The 17,862-nt window shown below is 36.2% G+C and overlaps 1 protein-coding gene across 2 annotated transcripts in view; it reads right to left on the bottom strand.

Moving 5' to 3' along the window:
• Positions 1-4,411: 4,411 nt before the first annotated feature.
• The window catches only part of GRK4 (G protein-coupled receptor kinase 4), a 33,842-nt gene continuing 20,391 nt past the window's right edge, over positions 4,412-17,862 (bottom strand). Inside the window, exons 10-16 of one of the 2 annotated variants that reach the window (XM_009643205.2) lie at positions 15,658-15,695; positions 13,018-13,107; positions 12,262-12,470; positions 11,308-11,445; positions 10,540-10,677; positions 8,228-8,350; positions 4,412-6,693 (exon numbers count right to left, since the gene is read on the bottom strand). In XM_009643205.2, the coding sequence (XP_009641500.1) occupies positions 6,640-6,693; positions 8,228-8,350; positions 10,540-10,677; positions 11,308-11,445; positions 12,262-12,470; positions 13,018-13,107; positions 15,658-15,695 (790 nt within the window). In that variant the 3' untranslated portion in view covers positions 4,412-6,639. Of the gene's footprint in view, positions 6,694-8,227; positions 8,351-10,539; positions 10,678-11,299; positions 11,446-12,261; positions 12,471-13,017; positions 13,108-15,657; positions 15,696-17,862 lie in introns of those variants that run through there. The other variant, XM_035898659.1, reaches the window with a different exon arrangement.

The following is a 17,862-nucleotide window of genomic DNA, read 5'->3' as shown; positions in this document are numbered from 1 at the left end:
CCGCCCGCCCGCTCGCCGTGCGGGGGTTGGCTCTACCCGTGGAAACTTTCTGCACGCTTACAGCCCCATTAAGCGTACGAGAGAGTATACAATATTTAAACCATCGATCCTATTACTAAGCACTTAATAAAAAAAAAAACCCAACGCTACCGTGAACTGTCCAATTACAAGCAATTACGCACTTCAAATGACAGCCGATAGGAACTGGCAATAGAACTTGTATCTCAAAACGCATTAAATTGGTTCCAGCAATGGGAATGGAGAACATCTCTTGGAACTTTGAAGAAAAGAAATTCCCAGCGGTGACTTAATGTGCAACTTGGCCATTGCTGGCGGGGATGGACACAAGAAGCGAAGTTCGTGTCTTTGGATATTCAGGGCAACGCAAGCCGTGACAGAACCACCTTACTGATCACATTCTTGCCAAATGTTCAGTAAAACAGTGCTCTGCCAGTTAAATTTACTAGCATGCTAATAAAAGATGAACCCTTTGAAAACATTCCTCTGAATGTAAACCGAGCTACAGTACTGAAAGCAATTCAACTTACAGCAAAACCCCTATTTCATTATAAATGTGTAACTGAAAGTGAGCTTTTAAGGTAAAAAGAATGTTTTTCCCAATTATTTATGATAAAGCGTGCAGAGAGTTTTCTCTGGAACATATGGATGATCATGAATTTTTTATTTAGCAAATGATACATGAAAAAAGACAACAGCATAGCTGGAATGCTGGATGCACTATGCAATGATTGCATGTGCCACTCTGCACTTTGAAATAAATGTAAAGCACATTAAAAAGAGCAGAAGCTCTTACCAAAGATGAAACAAGCCACCAACCAAGTCTGTCTTTGCAAAACTGTTTTGAGGCTTTAGATCAACACGTGCGCCAGTCGCCCAAGGGCTGCTGACTCACCGGCAACAATGCCAAGGCAGACCCTGCCCACAAGCACGCTCCTCTCTGTTCTCCTCCTCTTTCCGAATTGTGCTGGCAGCACGGCCCTCTGGGGAACTGGAGGAGAACTCAGGGGTACCAGGCTTTTCTCTGGCAAGTAGATTCTCCCAATTCAAATTTACTGATCCACGGTTTTGCGTGTCACCTATCCATGTCACCCATCCTGTTCAAATAGCAGCCCCACAAAACAGCTGCACTGGCAAAAATAAAGTGATGTAAAACTGGCACGGGGCAAGAGCAAGCAGGCAGGGTTAGAGAACAGACATTTTTGTAAAGCCATCGTTACCACAAAGAAAAATAAACCCACAATCTCAATGGAGTAACAGTGAATACTTGAAAGGTTATATGTAATTTAATGCACGATGATGAATTCATCTCAACCTCCAGGAGAAAAAAAAGAAGAAACATACTTTTACCTTGTCTATGAGGCAGACATGAACATCGTGAACGTGGAAAGGTTTCCTAAACACAGGCTACCTAGGCACAGGTTACCCCTTGATTTCATGTTTTTAAGAACAGTTTGGACAAGCATATCAAGAGTTTTTTTCGCCCTGTCCCAAAGTCACCCTTAGGCCAGCACTTCTGCATTTCCACAAACAATTCAGCAGGTAATTGGTACTACTCAATCCAATAAGACTTCGTAAGACTGCTGGCCAATGTGGTTCAACACATGCACAGATAATCTGCAATATGGCATAGCATGGTTATATCATTGTTAAAGTCACTTAATTTGAAGCTGGTTTGTATAGTAATTGAGTGCTTAGCCCTTCAACTCATGTCATGAAATTACACTGAAAGCCTCTGCATAAACAGGGCACACTATTGAAAATGCAAGCAGCCTACTGTTGAAAAGTATTTGATACAAAAACCCACAAATCCAACTAATATGAAGGTATAAATTCTCTCGAGGAGAGTCAAGTCTGGTGAGTTTCCTCTGGAAATAGTAGAAAATCCAGTACGCGCGATAAGGCAGCTGACAAGTAGAGCTACAGCTACCACTGACCAATTTTGCATCCACATTCGTAGTGTTACCACAGTAAATGTGTCAATGAAAAACAGCCCATCCCGATAATTCTGTCTTTTCACACAGAAATTTATGTAGAAATCAAGATTCAGACCATGAGATAAGGTATCAGTTGAGCAAATACAGCAAGCCTAGGGCACTTTTTCCTGGATCCGACCACTTCCAGCATGTAATACACATTTTCTGCTTCAACAAATTGTGAATTTCAATTTTTCTTTTATCTATCCTGGCTACCATGATAGACATGGTAAATAAATCACATTAGACAGTAATACATGTGGCTGAGAGATGCGGCAGTGTTTTGCTTTTATTTCAGGAATAACAATGCTAGAACATCCAGGAAAACAGCTCATACAGGAATAGTTCAGTGGTTTGGAGATACTGGAACTAACACATCACATTAACAGTCAGCTTTGGTATACTGGAAAATAATTCTGGTGCTTTGGACACATGTGGAACATGAGAAAAGTTACCTACATCTCATGTACAAAGCTGAAGTTACACTATAAGAACAGTTATGAAATAAAAAAGAATTGTACGTTCAGCAGAAGAGGCATCATCATCACCAAAAGGAGCCAGGCAGGTGATTCAAATCAAAAACATAAATTTAGCTTAAAGATGCTTTCCATGAATTTTTTAATTTTAATTCCCTTTTTTGAGTACTTCCTAAAGAGAAGTATTTTCTGAAAATCTATGCCAAAGCGAAGGTGATAATTCCAATGGCAAATTAGTGTAATACTAAATTGTAAACAAAGCGAAATAATATAACTTGTTGACTTATTTTAGTAACCTGTGTAAACAAGTATTCTTTGTACAAATGGCAACAAGAAATCTCTTACATCAGTATTGTTTGAGAAGTAATTGAATTGCTTTCTAAATATGGATTTTTAGTTGTTTTTAATAGCCCCATCATTGTTTTCTCGAATTAGACATAATTTTATTCTGAGATGGACATAATTCTCTTTCACTATCAAAAATCTTCATATCTATTGTTTTAAGAATGATTTGGGGAAAAAAAGACATACCACATCTTCTATTAAAGGCTAAGATTTGTCAATAGTGCTCTCTCTGTTATGGAAATACCACAGGTTTTTTCCTATTTATTATTAGAAAGTAATTAATTAAAGTGTTTATTTTTTCAACTGAGACTGTTTTGTTGTTGTTATAGTCCAGAAACATAATACCACCTCTATTATGAACACTACAACTCTGGGGGAAAAAAAAAAAACAACCTGACATTTTTTTTTTTTACGGAAAGAGAACAACCCTGAGGCATGAAGATTCTATTCTGTTGGTCACACATTCAAAAGCATTAAGTAAACCAGTTAGATACTAGTACATTGTTTCACAGTTTTTGAATTTTGAGCTAAATATATAGATTCATGAGGTATGCATAAGCAGATATTAAGACTTACATACACAAACGCTTGGAAACACAAGCCACAGAAGAGGAGGGTTGATCTCATGCAAGCAACTCCATGGAATTCTATAGATCTTTCTGTATCTTGCACCAGCAGAACAAAGCAGACAGGTTGTTGGAATGTCTCACTGCTATTAAAGCCTTCTAACACACGGATCTAGAAATCTGAATTCATGGAGGTATAATGAAGTCATACTGAATCACAAGAATTTACGTTGGCTTTTTTTTTTTTTTTAAGAACAGCTTCATGGAAATAAAAGGCTACGCAATCAGTATACAGAATGTGCTGCCTTCCCTTTCTTTGTCTCAGTTGTCCCCTACAAAAATCGAGAGCAAAGTTCGTATTATCATACCACAATATTCTGCTTTCAGGTGCTCTCCCCTCTCCTTACCCTTTCCCCACTTTCGAAATGCGTCTCCAAGCTACTAATACTCCAGTAAAGACATTCAACCAATGCTAGTCACCTTAGATTAAACAGCATAACATCCTAATCTCCATGTACCATATAAGGAGAGTTATGCTGATCCTTCCCATTTCTTGTCTTTTCTAATTCATTAGGGGATTCACATTTGTCATTATTATGTGGTTGTATTTCTAGCCAAAAGGGACAAATTTATAGTAGAAAAATGCTGTCCTGAGCCTATTGGGGAACAAACAAACAAAAAACCACAAACCAACAGAATTTAGGTCCTAACCCTGCAAAGATGTAGTTACTCAAAAACAATTCAACGGTATTATTCAGAATATAAGAAAAAACTTGTGAAATGAAACCAAATAAAGCTTCATAAAACCAAACAAATCCTCCACTTCTTTGGATGGTTGGAGTTCCTTGTCCAAAGAAGCTGATGTATAAATAACCACTTCTTAGGAACAACTTCCCTTTTCTCTTCATCTAGCCTTTTCTCTTTGCAGATCTCTGGAGAATAAGTGTTAAGTCTCAGCACTCCAAAACAGAAAAGTTGATTTTATTTTAAGTTAAGATCCCTCCTCCTCCAATATGGAGAGAAAATTTTAAATACATGATAAATAGACTTTCAGATATTTTTTTTTATTTGTTAAAGCCAATTCCTGTATTTTCTTCATAAAAATGACTCAACTTGCGTCCATGGTATTCTTACCCAAATTTCAAGTTGCTCTAAGCAGGCATTAAATCCAGACTGTCACCTCATATTAACCCCCTTACTCAGAGAAACATGATCACTTCTCCAACCAGGTAGGTATTTATAAAACACTTCTGTAACGTCACTATTTCTCCGTTCCCATCTTTTTGGAGTCCCTCTGTTATTGTGGTATATAATAAAGAGGGTCAGGTCAGACCATGCCAGCTCATTGTCTCACACATAGTAGTTCCAGCCAACACCCCTACTTCAGCTATTTCTCTGTCAAGCCTCCCATCCCTTCACTATTGCATCAGACTGTCCTCCAGTAATTCATTCAAACTTTCTCCTTGCCAATTTCTCCCTTTGTACTTTCTATGGCAGTCATTTTGCTGTCCTCTGTGCTGTTTCAGACATCAGGAAAAAAGCGCTGGAAACATAGGAAGAGTCTCATTTCTCATTTATGTGGCACAGTAGCCAAGAGGAACAATTTCAGATAGAAACCAGCTCAGCCCCAGTAGGATTTTGTAACACACTGGTTTTCCAACTTTTTTCAAATTCTAACCCATTAAAACATTTGCCACTAGGGACAAAATACTTTGAATTAAAACCTGACAATAAGCTTGAGTATCAAATGTATCTTGGGAGTTTCTCAGAAGCAGCTTAAGTTTCTTCCACTGGGTCTGCAGATCACAAGCAGAAACCTATCTGAGGTAGAGGGATATTGAGTTGCTCTGTGTGTATAATACATGTGTGGTCTGGTTGGCACCCTAGAGATTTGAGAGGAAAAAAAATGCATGCTGAGTGGAGATGAGTCTTCAGAATACAGAACAAAATATGTAACAAAAGTCATGCCTCCAACTCAAAAAGCGTTCTTTATATTTCAAGTCCCTAACAAATTCTGAAAACAGGAGAGGAGGCGTTTAATGAAATGTGTTCTCTAAATTCATTCTCATACACATATTAATAGTTTTACTGGAAACTTTACAAAATAAAAAGAAAGTCTGGCATACTTTAAGTCCAGAAGAACGGAAGTTTGACAAGCTTTCAAGCATCTGGAATTAGTTTTACTAATGAACATCAGGTAATAGTAACTAAAACCTCAATACCAGCTCCACATCTGCATCCAGAAATCATTAAAGGCAGGTTTTAATGTTTAAGTTTTTAAAGGTTATAAGGAAAGATTATTTACATAAGTGAATTTGATACTTAATACTACCTTGTCCTTCCCTCAGTGGCAGTGAGTGCTGTCAACCCTACAACATTGCATATTACAACATAATAAGCACAGAGGAGGTTAGTAAGAAGAGTCCATGCTTTGTTTTTTAACCCATTATAAAACTGTAACATCCTACATGGAGTTGTAAATATTTTCATTTACAGAAAAAAAATAAACAGATGTCCCCACAGGTAAAAAGAAATCCTTTTAGTAAAGACAACAAAGTATTCAAAATACAGTTATAAAACTTTGGCATAGGTCTACTTGCATGGTCCATGCCAAGAAGCTGTATGGAGAGGATGTGTAAGATGGGTAGAAAGGAGAAGAATGGGGTAATACAGTTTGTTACAGGATTAAGCTAAATGTTCAGAATTCTCTATATATAGAAATACAGAAGGACATTCTACAAAGCCAGAGAGTAAAGAGCAATTCATAATAGCTGGCCACAGTGCACTGAATTCCTTTTTCCTTAGCAGCTGCTTGAGAGATATATTAGGTAATAGCACTGCCATGCTGCTGGATAATACCAGAATTACGAAATTTATCAATACAGTAATTTTACTGTTGAGAAAACTGCTAATAAAGATCCTAACGAACAAGAAGACTTTTACCAGGAGCATACAACATCAAGTTACATTGATGCCATAGATATTATCTCTGTGCTTTAAAATCCTTTTAGTATTTCTAGACTCGTTCCACTGGAAAAAAAAAATCAAGGTAAATCAAATACAGACACACACTCACTCAAATGGCACTCATTGCTTTTTGTACAATTAAGCTTTAGTGAAAATATACATCTTAAAACAAATGAAGTACAAATGTACAAAAATCCTTGAACTCAGATAAAAAATATATATAATACACTTTGCTACAGAGATATAAAACATTTAAAGTTTGCTCATCCTTTCTGATGAGAGTAAAATGATTTAAAGTCTGGAGGACTCCTGCTCATCATCACTGCAATCAGATTTAAAGCAGACCTGCAAGAGAAGACAAAGAGACAACTGAGCTGCAGAACTGACAGTATTGTCAGTTTGTGTGTTTTATGGGGCGCAGAAAGGCTGGGGGGGGGTGGGGGTGGCTCTTTTTCCAGTGCATTTTACTCCATACTAACTAAATGCTTTGGGAATATCAAAGGAAACCACAACTCAACCTCAAATCTCAAGTCATTAAGTTTCATTTAACCTTAAGATCTTTCCTTCTTTTAACTTTACAGGACAATTAACTGTAGTCTTATTACGTCAAAACCAACTGAAGGCTCTCAAGCCATATTATTTTTTTTAGGACTCTTTCTCAATACATAGAACCGTATCTTGGGACAGTATGAACCCTGCTGATTCAGCTTGAAAAGACTACAGTAAGGCACAAGCTTTAACTTTAGCTATGTGTGATTATTGCTACACTTAACCATTCCTTCTATTCCATTACTGTAAGTGGGAGAAAAGTGAATTTGAAAAGGTGAACTAAAAATGACAGTACTACTATACGTCCCATTAACATGGTACCATTTTAGAGAGGTGAATTACCAGCTGATGACAAAAAAATATCATCATGCAATTTTAATACATGGGTTTGTTGTGGCTACTTAATGATACACTCATAGCAATTTTAAAATTCCATTTCTGCTTGAAAGCAAAAGTAATTTCTACAGAAGTGTTCTCTACTGGAATACACTCATGCTTCTCAAGATAATTCCACTCTAAGTGAAGGCATACTGAGCAAGCACAATTGTGTACAACATCTTCAAGTGAAAATTTTTACAAATAGCCTATTTCTCGTGACTTATAAACAAGCAGAATATCCCACGTGTCTTTTAGGTGGTAAATACTCAATTCATAGACCTCTAAATGTTTACTAAATAGTAGGAGTTATGTGTTTAAGAAAAGACTGTGCATTATCAGAAGCTATGTAAACATATATTATGTTGTTGTTCTGGTAAATGCATTAAACTTCCTAAGATATTTTAACATTTGTTTCGTGACACTTCTTCACACACTCTTTTAGGGGATATTTTTACTTACTTGCTTAATACACTAGAATGATTCATTGGGAACCCAACTTTCTAAAGGAGCTAGTCCTAGGAGTTGCATTGCTCCACCACACTCCTGAGTTCATTAGTAAATTTTATTTAAGTTTTTACAGAGGGGGCCTCAATTATCTCTGATGTCATCTCCCCAGAAGTTTTCACAAACACTAGCAAAACATGTAAGGACCAAGGCCCAAATTAATATCTTCAGGAAAGAAAGATCTACAGCACAGCTGTTAACAGCACACCCAGGTAACAGCTAGCAGACACTGGAGGAAGACAGAATGCTGAGGGAGGAAAAAACTCCTGGAGTTATAGGGATCACTACAGTATCTGAAATGCAGTGCAGGAGCAAAGCCATAATAAACCAGATTTCAGTATTCAGCAAACAACCTGTTTTTCCTATCACAAAATAATAAAAAAATTTGAATGGATGTTAAAGTCTTACTGGTAATTTTCTTATTAAAAAAAAAAAAAAATACCCTTACCTCTCCACTAAAAAGTCTGTGAAAGAAACCTCTCTTTGGTTTAGGAGACCTCTCTCTCTCTGGTGACACAGTACCATCAGCTTCATATGCATTGATATCTTCAAAGCATCCTGTTTCAATCATCTTTGAAACATAGGAAACATAAATTAAATAACCATACAAGCTTCTCAAGCTTGCTCCATGTGTTATCTATCTACTTTGGCTGGGTACTCCTAATAACTTACAAATTCATCAGCCAAATGACACCACTCACAGAGCTCCATGAAGGAAGGCACAAAGTCTACATTAACTCTCCTGTGCATCCAGTGAACTAAAGAATAGCAATGAGAGCACTATCATGCAGGTAAGTGCTCAGATGCTCCCTTGCTTTGTCAAGTCATTTCTTCTGCCCATGATGGAATAAGCAGAAGTTTTTAGAACCAGAAATGGATTTTCCTTTCATTTATTCTGTTCATTTCAGAGCAGTCTAGCCTAACAAATACAGTATCTCTATACCCTGAACTTCATTAATAAACATGACATTGAGTAGGAGAAATGATTATTCTATGCAGAATATTAGTACCTGCATAGTATTAGAGGGGATACTTTTTACACAGGGGATGAATTGCACTCTTGGGGAAAAAGCAGCTGATGTCTGACCACAGTAATTTAAACATCATTCTGGTGTTTTGGGCAACTGTCTATCAAAACACAACATATACCATAATTAAAAATAAGGCAATGAGATAGAGAAGGCAATAGTTCATGAAAAAAAACCAAACCAAAACATATAATGAAGACAGGTCTCTGGAAAGAAGCAAGGGATTTTGAAATAATCCATGTTTGTGTACACAGAAAACAAAAGAATTAAAAATACAATTACCAGGTGCAGAAAGGACATCAGAAAGAGTAAATGCCAAAATGTAACAAACAGGCATGGTCAGAAGGTGGAGAGTGACTAATGCCCATATGTAGTTGGCATTTATCTGTGAGTGCCACTGATACACATCTATCATAATGGGCATGCAACCAAATGAGTATACCTTGTAGAGGGAGAGAGGGCATAAAGAGGAATAAGAAGAAATGCAGTCTGCTTTTGTTGTAAACCATGACATTAGGTAAAATATGGGAGGGGAGGAGGAATTCTTAAGAGACTGAAAGCAAAGATTTGAGGGAAAGCTCAGTAACACGAATTAAATGAAAAATAAGCACAGATGTAAAATGAAGTCTGTACAGTTATTCCTTGAAGAGAAGGAATTACCATCACCAGAATTCCACAACCACTTTCAACTGTGGGGTTAGAGCCATTAAGCTGCAGTGCATTTCTTAATGACTGGACCATGTTAGGAAGTTCAGAATTACAACGTGGCATAGGAAATATTTATTTCTCTAACAGCCTAAGGTTCTTTGCTTCTTAGTGAAAACTTTGTATGCCAAATAACACCTCTCAAATCTCTTCCTTAATGAAATGCAAAAAAAAAAAAAAAAAGGCAAAAGGGAAACAAAAGAGAATGTACTTTTTTCTCTGACTTGTTCAGAAATTGCTCATCTTTTGTGTTCAAGCTTTAAATAAAATGTAAAAATCATACTGGGAAAGAAACTACACTAGTAGAATTCAAGACAATACTAATTTCAGAATGTTGTGAACATCTTGTAATAGGGGGAATGCATTCATAACAAGAACTACAATTCTAAATAATTGTTACTGAGTGCTCTTCCTGAAATAATAAAGAAGGTTTGAATTTCCTAAATACAGACTGAACTGTATGCACAGATAGCAAAATTCTAGTATTCTATGCAGAATACTAGAATACTTATCCACTAGGCAAATGAAAAAGCTTTAAGAGAAGTTCTGACTCAACCAACGTTGAACTTTTTGTTTTGAAACCTTAGAAAAGGTGAATCTGCAGTTCTGTACTACTATGTCACTTGGATCCTCTATTGATATACAGGCATGATACACAAACAGCTCGCACTGCGCCTATTTGCTTTTGAATACTTTGAATACCATTCTATCCTTCTCCTATGAACAAAAATATCGAATAACATTTGATAGAACAACAAGGAAAATGTGGTCATGCTGATGCAAAATACTGTTCTGTAGGCCGTATCTATGATAAGATGCCAGATTCTGTTTATGCAAATTTACCATAGATCTCAATTTTTAGCAAGTTGTTTACATTTTGGGAAAACTTTTTTCTGAAGTATCTCAACAAAGAAGTCTAAAGCAGAAACTTCTTTACATCTCACAGAGAAAATTAATACTATAATTATATCCCTATCTTCTATACTGCTGTGCTAAAGAAAATAATCTTTTGTGAAATATACAATACCTCATTTTGCCAAGGGATTGAGACACAACCCGTAACAAATTTGGAATAGAAGTCATCATCTGTAGTATCCAGGTTCACTCCTTTTACTGTTGAGAACTGCTCTATGTCCAGGACATCTTTACAATATACGGCACGTGGCTGCAGTACAATACAAGATTGCTTCATTAAGGTTTTGGGGTTTGACTGTGTGTGTGGGGGGTGTGGGGGTGTGTGTTTTCTTTTCTAGACAAGCAAAGGGGGAGTGAAATGTCTGCAACTTTATATTTCACATTGCTGATCACCAAATTACATTATACTACAAAACAGAAATGCAAAAACTTAAAAGACTCTCGTCATAAGTCACCTGAGCAATTCCATCCACCCTGCAAGTAACAGAAAAGAAATATCAAAACCAGAAACAGCATGCAACTTCTCTGGATTTCTTAATGGTTGTCATAATTCACTCATTGTCTGTCACCTTCCTTTCAACTCCAGAGTAATTTCTTCAAAGCTAATCTTCATTTCTTCAGCATCTGAGCTGGGGAAGCAGACTTTTAAAGGGCTAAGAAACCAGCTACAAAGCTCCCTAGAGCAATACCACTGTTGTAAATTGTTTTGTGATCTCAGATGAAATGCCACAAAACAACTAGCCATCAAGAGCTACAATGGTATTCTCCGGCCAATTTAAGTAACTTTAAAGGTTTCTCTGGAGTTCACATGATTGTTGACACAGAATTATGACAGTTCTTGCCTTTTTAGATACTAATCAAATCTGTCTCACCTACTTACATCTGGCAAGAACGGAGGTTCTAACATGTTAGCTTCCAGCCTCTTGAAGTTAATATTCTTGAATATAGGATGTTGCTTTACAATAGCAGCTCCATCTTCGGTGCAACCCAGTCGTTCCCCTGGATTTTTAGCAAGTAACTGCAAAGATATGGAAAAAAAGGCTGATCCAGTGATGTAATCCCACAATTAAAAAAAAAATAAAATCTATATACAATGTCTTCCAATAAATTTACATTGTTAACTTGGCCTTTCATTAGATGAAATTTATCATTGGATAAAAATGAACTGGAAATCCAAACTAAAACATTCTGGGAGCAAAAAGATTTTCAGTAGACAAAAGAATCCCTGAACGTAGACCAGTTAAAAATTATACCCAAAGTTATATGAAAATATTTTAATTGATGCCATGCTAAATAGATTTTACAGTACAGACTTTGCAGCAGACTTTCAGGAAATACAGCTTACTTTTTTCCAATGAGCTTAAGTAATGCACATATTTTGCATAAACTAGTAAAGAAAACTTCTGAAGCTTCCTGTATAGTCGTACTTCTTACTAAATTTAAGAACATGCAAAATAAAAAAAAAGCTGTTGTCTTGTACAGACTCTTTTAGGCAAGGAAACTGGCTTACTTCTGTGCCACTTCTCCCTATACAGTATCAAAGTTGAGCATGCGCTCTGTCTACAATTACATGTGGTCCGAGGTGTACTGGACCTTTTCATTCACATGATGAAAAATCAATTTATGCAGCCTTCCTTCCTCTTGGAAAAAGTTCTGAATTCTCACAGTTTGGTTGAACAATTCATGGACAATCATGAACTTCCATCTGAACCAAAGAAAGATACAAGAACTCCAGCTTTGAAAAATTTTCAATAGAAGATGTTAAAATAAAGTAGTTCATCTCTCAAAAAGGATTAGAAATTTAATTTTCAAACCTCTATGTCTCTTCACCCACCATCCTGCAGATGGATTTTGCCTCCTCTGAGAACTTGTCTGAATATGTTTCCTGGTCTTCCTTTACTCTCCGGTCAATCTCATCCCGTTTGACCCTTTCCTTATGCTTCCTGAATGGAGACTGTCCTTCAATCATTTCATAAATCAAGCACCCAAGACCCCACCAATCCGGACTGAATGTATACTTTTCATTTTTGAGCACTTCTGGAGCTACAAAACAAAAACAAAGAACCCCCCATGACTTTAAATTAACACTTAAATTAACTAATTAAATATTGAAAAAACTCTCAGACACTCTTTTGGCTCTACACACAGATCTTTGCAAACTCCTTTGAAGAAACGTTAATTTCTATAGTGAGGACACTGTTTATCCCCAAGAGAAGCACTTAAAATTCTTTAAGCTTAAGATCAGTATTGTTTACAAACTAAGAATGAAGTTTTTCCAAAGCATGGAAAGAACTGTGTTGTCATAGTAACTCCTCTGCTTACTGGCGACCCTAAATCTCTCTGAGCCTCAGAAAGAAATTAGGTGCTTTCTTAAGGTTCTACCTGAAGCTAGAATTTCCACAGTTCAAGTTTTCAAGTTTATCAGTAGGTTTATAATTGACTACTAACATCTACTACTGCATAACCTTTCTTCCCATAAAATGTCTAGTAACTAATCCAGACCAAATACTGTTCTTTGGACAAGTCATTCATATATTCACAGAAGCAAATTTTCTGATAAAACAGAACTAGCAAAGGATACTTTACATACCCATGTAACCAACAGTCCCAACCCGTCCTCGGACTGTTTCTCCTTCTGGAATCTGCACAGCTAATCCAAGATCTGAAATTCTGATATGTCCTATTTATGTTAAAATAAATTATACATAGTCAGCAAATAATAAAATATCACTTTTAAAACAAAAAAATTCTGTAGCGTACCTAATCAAAAAACCCACCCCAAAACATCAAACATTCATATACTCATAGCACTAAGGTTATTTAACTTAACTAGAAAGGAGTGATTTATCATTGTTCAACCCTCCCTTAGATACATATAAGAAGAGAGGCACAGATCTAACTGATTTCCTGAAGGTCATACGAAACAAATTGTTGTTAAGTACTCTAATTCCTAGCTTTGGCATAGGCTGCTATTCTAGGATGAATAGAAATGATGACTGCTCATTTCAAATTCTTTATCTGCGCATCAGACAATTGTATTTTTCTGTTCTGTATTCCCGCCACAAACACTTAGTTTTCTGACTTCCTAAGAAAAACATCAGAATTTACACCATTTATTCCAAGGATGAGAAACTGTAGCCTGCCTTGAGACATCAGGTTTTCCTCTAACAAAGCACCCTAATAATGCTAAGCACAAGTAACTGGAACTGCTGTTCCTGCTCCCACACCAAAAGAAAAGTAGCCTAGCCATAACCTACTTAGAACTATTTATATTGTAACATGTTAGTTCAATATTAGGATTTCCCCTTCTCATCAATCAGTCTAATGTAGATAACTTCAGCTTCTATTTCACTTTATAAGCCAAATTTCTCAAGTTGATTACTTTTCCTATTATACATGGCATTTACACTGGTACCTATCAATGCAGAAGTAGTCTGGTGAAGACTATGACTTGTCATGAACAACACTGCTCATATAGGGAAACAGTCCAAGAAGGGCAATGGGAGTAAGTTCATCCTATCCTCCCTTATATTCCCATGGACAGATACAGTTCTTTCCTGGACAGACTCAACAGCAAATAATTCAAGACAATTCAAGGCAAGAATTGTATTGACATGATTCTAATTTAAAAATACATAACATACTTCCTTATTAAAAATGTCAAAGTCTAGAAAGCAGAAAGGACAATTACATTTTCAACTCAATTTTAAAAACAGAGAATTGCCAATCATCTGTAGTAGAAAGATTCAGGGTGAAAAAAACAAAACAAAACACACACTTATTTCTAATACTGGATATAAAGACAGGGACACCGTCATTTAAAGAAATATCACAGATTCACAGAATAATTCAGGCCAGAAGGGCCTTCAGAAGGTCTCGAGCTCAACCTTCTGAGCAAGCAGTCAGACCAAAGTGTTCAAGCGTTTTTAAATTCTTGTCTAGAAAGCCTCCAGGAGTGGACACTGTATCACCTCTCTGGGTAGCCCATTCCAATGCCTGAGTGTTCTTTGTGCATATATTCTCTGTCATTCAAAAAGCTCTACAGCATCAATATTAGTTAAAAGCATATTAATTTCTTATTTACATGTGATAGATAATCAAGGGGTGGGGAGAGAGACTGGAGAAAGTCAAGTGCCACTCTATGTACTGGTTGGAAATAACTAAATGCTCTTGAGCAGCAAATGCTATTTCAAATACATTGAGATGCTCTTCTGTTCCCTGACATCTGATGAACCCCTTTTCAAGTGCAGGATCTGAGCTCCTGAAGTGATTTTCTAATTAGTCCCCTCTGCTCTCTGGAACAACATCAGAATATCCCTGGCAGAGAGAAAAGCATTCTAGTGCAGTACTGCAATGCCACACTTTTCTTCCAAGAAGCCTTCAGCTTTTGCAAGACATTGCTGGAGAGAAAAATTAAAGAATGCATTTGATGTCTAGCAAAGCTTTAGCTATTGGAAGGTGACTTCTCCCAAGCATCACCTTTATAGAAATTTATCAGTCAGAACATGCTGACTTTAAAAAAAGTATTGTGCTAATGACTTCAAAACCATTTTTTCCTTAACTAAAATACTCAGCAATTACAAGAACAAACTGGTAATATTCATCCACAGCTTAAAAGAAGGTAATTGCTGGACATGTTCTACAGTGAATTCAAAAGACGCTGATAAATTTCATACAAAGTCATTAAAGAAAATTAAATTGGCTTTTGAAAAACAAAAAAACTCCAAACACTTCTTCATATTGTTTGTATTTCCTTGATTCCTTCCAGCCACATATGCATCAGTGACCATCAGTCCTGTTTTAGTTGACATGTTAAAACAGAGATGTTTCACATTTCATTTCTTGTTTATTGCTTAATTAGTTTACTAAAATTCTGACCCCACATCTAACAAATCATGTTTCCATAGTCAGAAAAGAGACAAACAGAGAACAAATCCATATAAAAGTTTTAGCCATCTTAAATCAAGGGGTGGAGGGAGGAGGAGGAGGAGCAAAAGGGGAAAAGTAGTCATTTTAAGGTAGAAAATTGAACACTCAAACATTTATCATCACTTCCCCCCAAAACCCAGTATTTTCCCCTACTTTCTAAAAAGCAAGGGCAGTTTTTTCCTTACTAATTTGAGTTAACATTTGTCAGTCAGGTCCCTTTTATTATGAAGAAATCTATTTGATCTCTGGCATAGTATCAATTAGAGTAGTAATTCCCAATTTCAAAATTAATTTTACTTACCACAGTCATCAAGGAGTATATTCTCAGGCTTCAAGTCTCTACAAATTAAACAGAATAGAAATGTGAATTATACAAATGCAAAATCATTAGCCATCATCAAGTGCAACCAAGGCAACATAAGACCTTCTTGGTTCTGATTAAAGTGATTTTCCAGTTTCCACCTGTATACAAAAAAAGTTGAGAACCTATAATACAAATAGTTTAACTAAGTTTAATCTTGAGATCCATTTTTCCCAAGTCTCTAATCCATTTATATTAACAACAGCAATTAATATTTCACAGATGCGAAACTCTACACAACACTAAAATCCTGATACGAAGAACCACCAACTTACACCCAAATTTGTGCTCATAAGTGACAGGCATTTCTCCTGAGAGTATCAGCCATTAAACTCCACAACGGTAAACCACATCAGTGCTTGCTGCAGTTTGATGCTGACCCCTTGCTCTATTCCATGCCAGGGTGTCAGAATATCAACAAAGAGTAATACTCCCAAGACTAAGCACAGGCTTAATATCATCCATTCAAACTCCATTCCTTTAATTCAGACATGAAGCTTCTAAAGCTTACCAAACACTTGTATCTAGTTAGGACTCTGCAGTCAACTTTCTACTACTTTTCTGTAAATATCGAAGTTTCACATGAAACATTTTTTAGCTATTAAAAGCTAGCAAGACTCAGGAAATAGCAAAAAGGGCAATTAATTCAGTGTTGCAATTCTGCATTTTATAGGCATCTTCCTGTACATTTTTACTTTAAGAACAGAAGAAGAAACTCAATGGTATTTCCGGATTCGTCCCCCCTCAAGGAAAATTTGGGGAGTCACTGAAACTGAATCAGAAGCTGTTTAGAGGTTACTTCTAAGATTCAGCCTCTAGAAGATTCTACTGAGAACATATATATTTTTTTATTTATAATATATATGCATAGAATATATGTATAGAACATGTAATATATATTATATATAAAATTGTGATATGCATCAAAAAGTATGTGGACTGCAATACAGTCTTTTAGATTTATTCCACCGTAAATATCATAAGGCCAGAAATAGACAAGTAAAAATCAGTGCTTGGCTATAAGGATTCAGTTATTAATGGAACAGATTAACAATAATATGTACATATATGGGTATATGTACAGTTGTGACAATAACAGTTATTCATATACAAGCAGAAAAAACTGAATAATGTAAAAGAAGCAATTTTAGGAAGAACGGGTCTAGAATTTACATTCAAAATGAGATAAATATATACACACACATTTGTTCACCAAGAAATCTGTATACTTTTTTTTCCCCAAGTATTGATTAAGTTGATGCTCTAAAGTATGTGTATTCAGGTTAAAGTTTCATTATCTCATGACATTAACTGTATAAAAAAGTCAGCAAGACACTTTCTTCCTAATACTTTTAAGTCTAGACGGTTCCCATAATGTTAATCATTTGACATTATATATGAGATTACAATACCAGAGAAATCAGGAGAGATCAGAGTAAAAAAAACAACCAAAAAAAACCGTTCACACCAGTACCAAAAAATAGAAAGAAAATTCACCTCAAACTTGAGGTAGAAACATATCTACTTTAAAGCACATAATGTATGCTAAGATTAACTCAAGTAAACAAGTTGAGAGTTCTGTCTCCAAGAAGGCTGACTAAAGCCTAACCTAAAACTGAATACTTACTAGCAACATCTGCTGCTTAATAGAAGCTAATTCTGTCCTGACATGATTTTGGTTAGTCAATAGAAAAACTTGTTTCTAGACAAAATTCCAGCTCTTTAATGCTGTTAGTTTCTAGGCCTAACCATCTGCAAAGAAGTCAGCTTTTGGAAGCATTCAGCTATAAATTCTAGCTCCAAGATGCTAGATTTTGAGTTTCAGCTTCTCGCTCTTCCCTTCCTCCACCATGACAGAGACCAAAGTAACAGATTCTATTGGAATACACACACACGCTAATCCTGCGCTGGATAACAGGCTACTTGAGCTGAAAACCAAGCTCAGAACAAGAGCTAGCAATGCAATTCTAGCACCAGAGGCAGCAGTTTTCCTTTATGAAGCTGAGAAAGGTCGGAGGACTGCAAAGCTCCCAAAACTAAGAGGCTCATTAAAAAGAGTTAGATAAATATTATAAGTTTATTTTAAATTGGACTAAACAAGCACTGGTCTATTTTTGCTATAGCTTACACCAGCCTTCTTACAGA

This window comes from Egretta garzetta, unplaced genomic scaffold, assembly GCF_000687185.1.
Source record: "Egretta garzetta isolate BGI_Z169 unplaced genomic scaffold, ASM68718v1 scaffold107, whole genome shotgun sequence".
Taxonomy (NCBI): Eukaryota; Metazoa; Chordata; class Aves; order Pelecaniformes; family Ardeidae; genus Egretta; species Egretta garzetta.
This window is presented reverse-complemented; position numbering and strand designations above follow the sequence as displayed.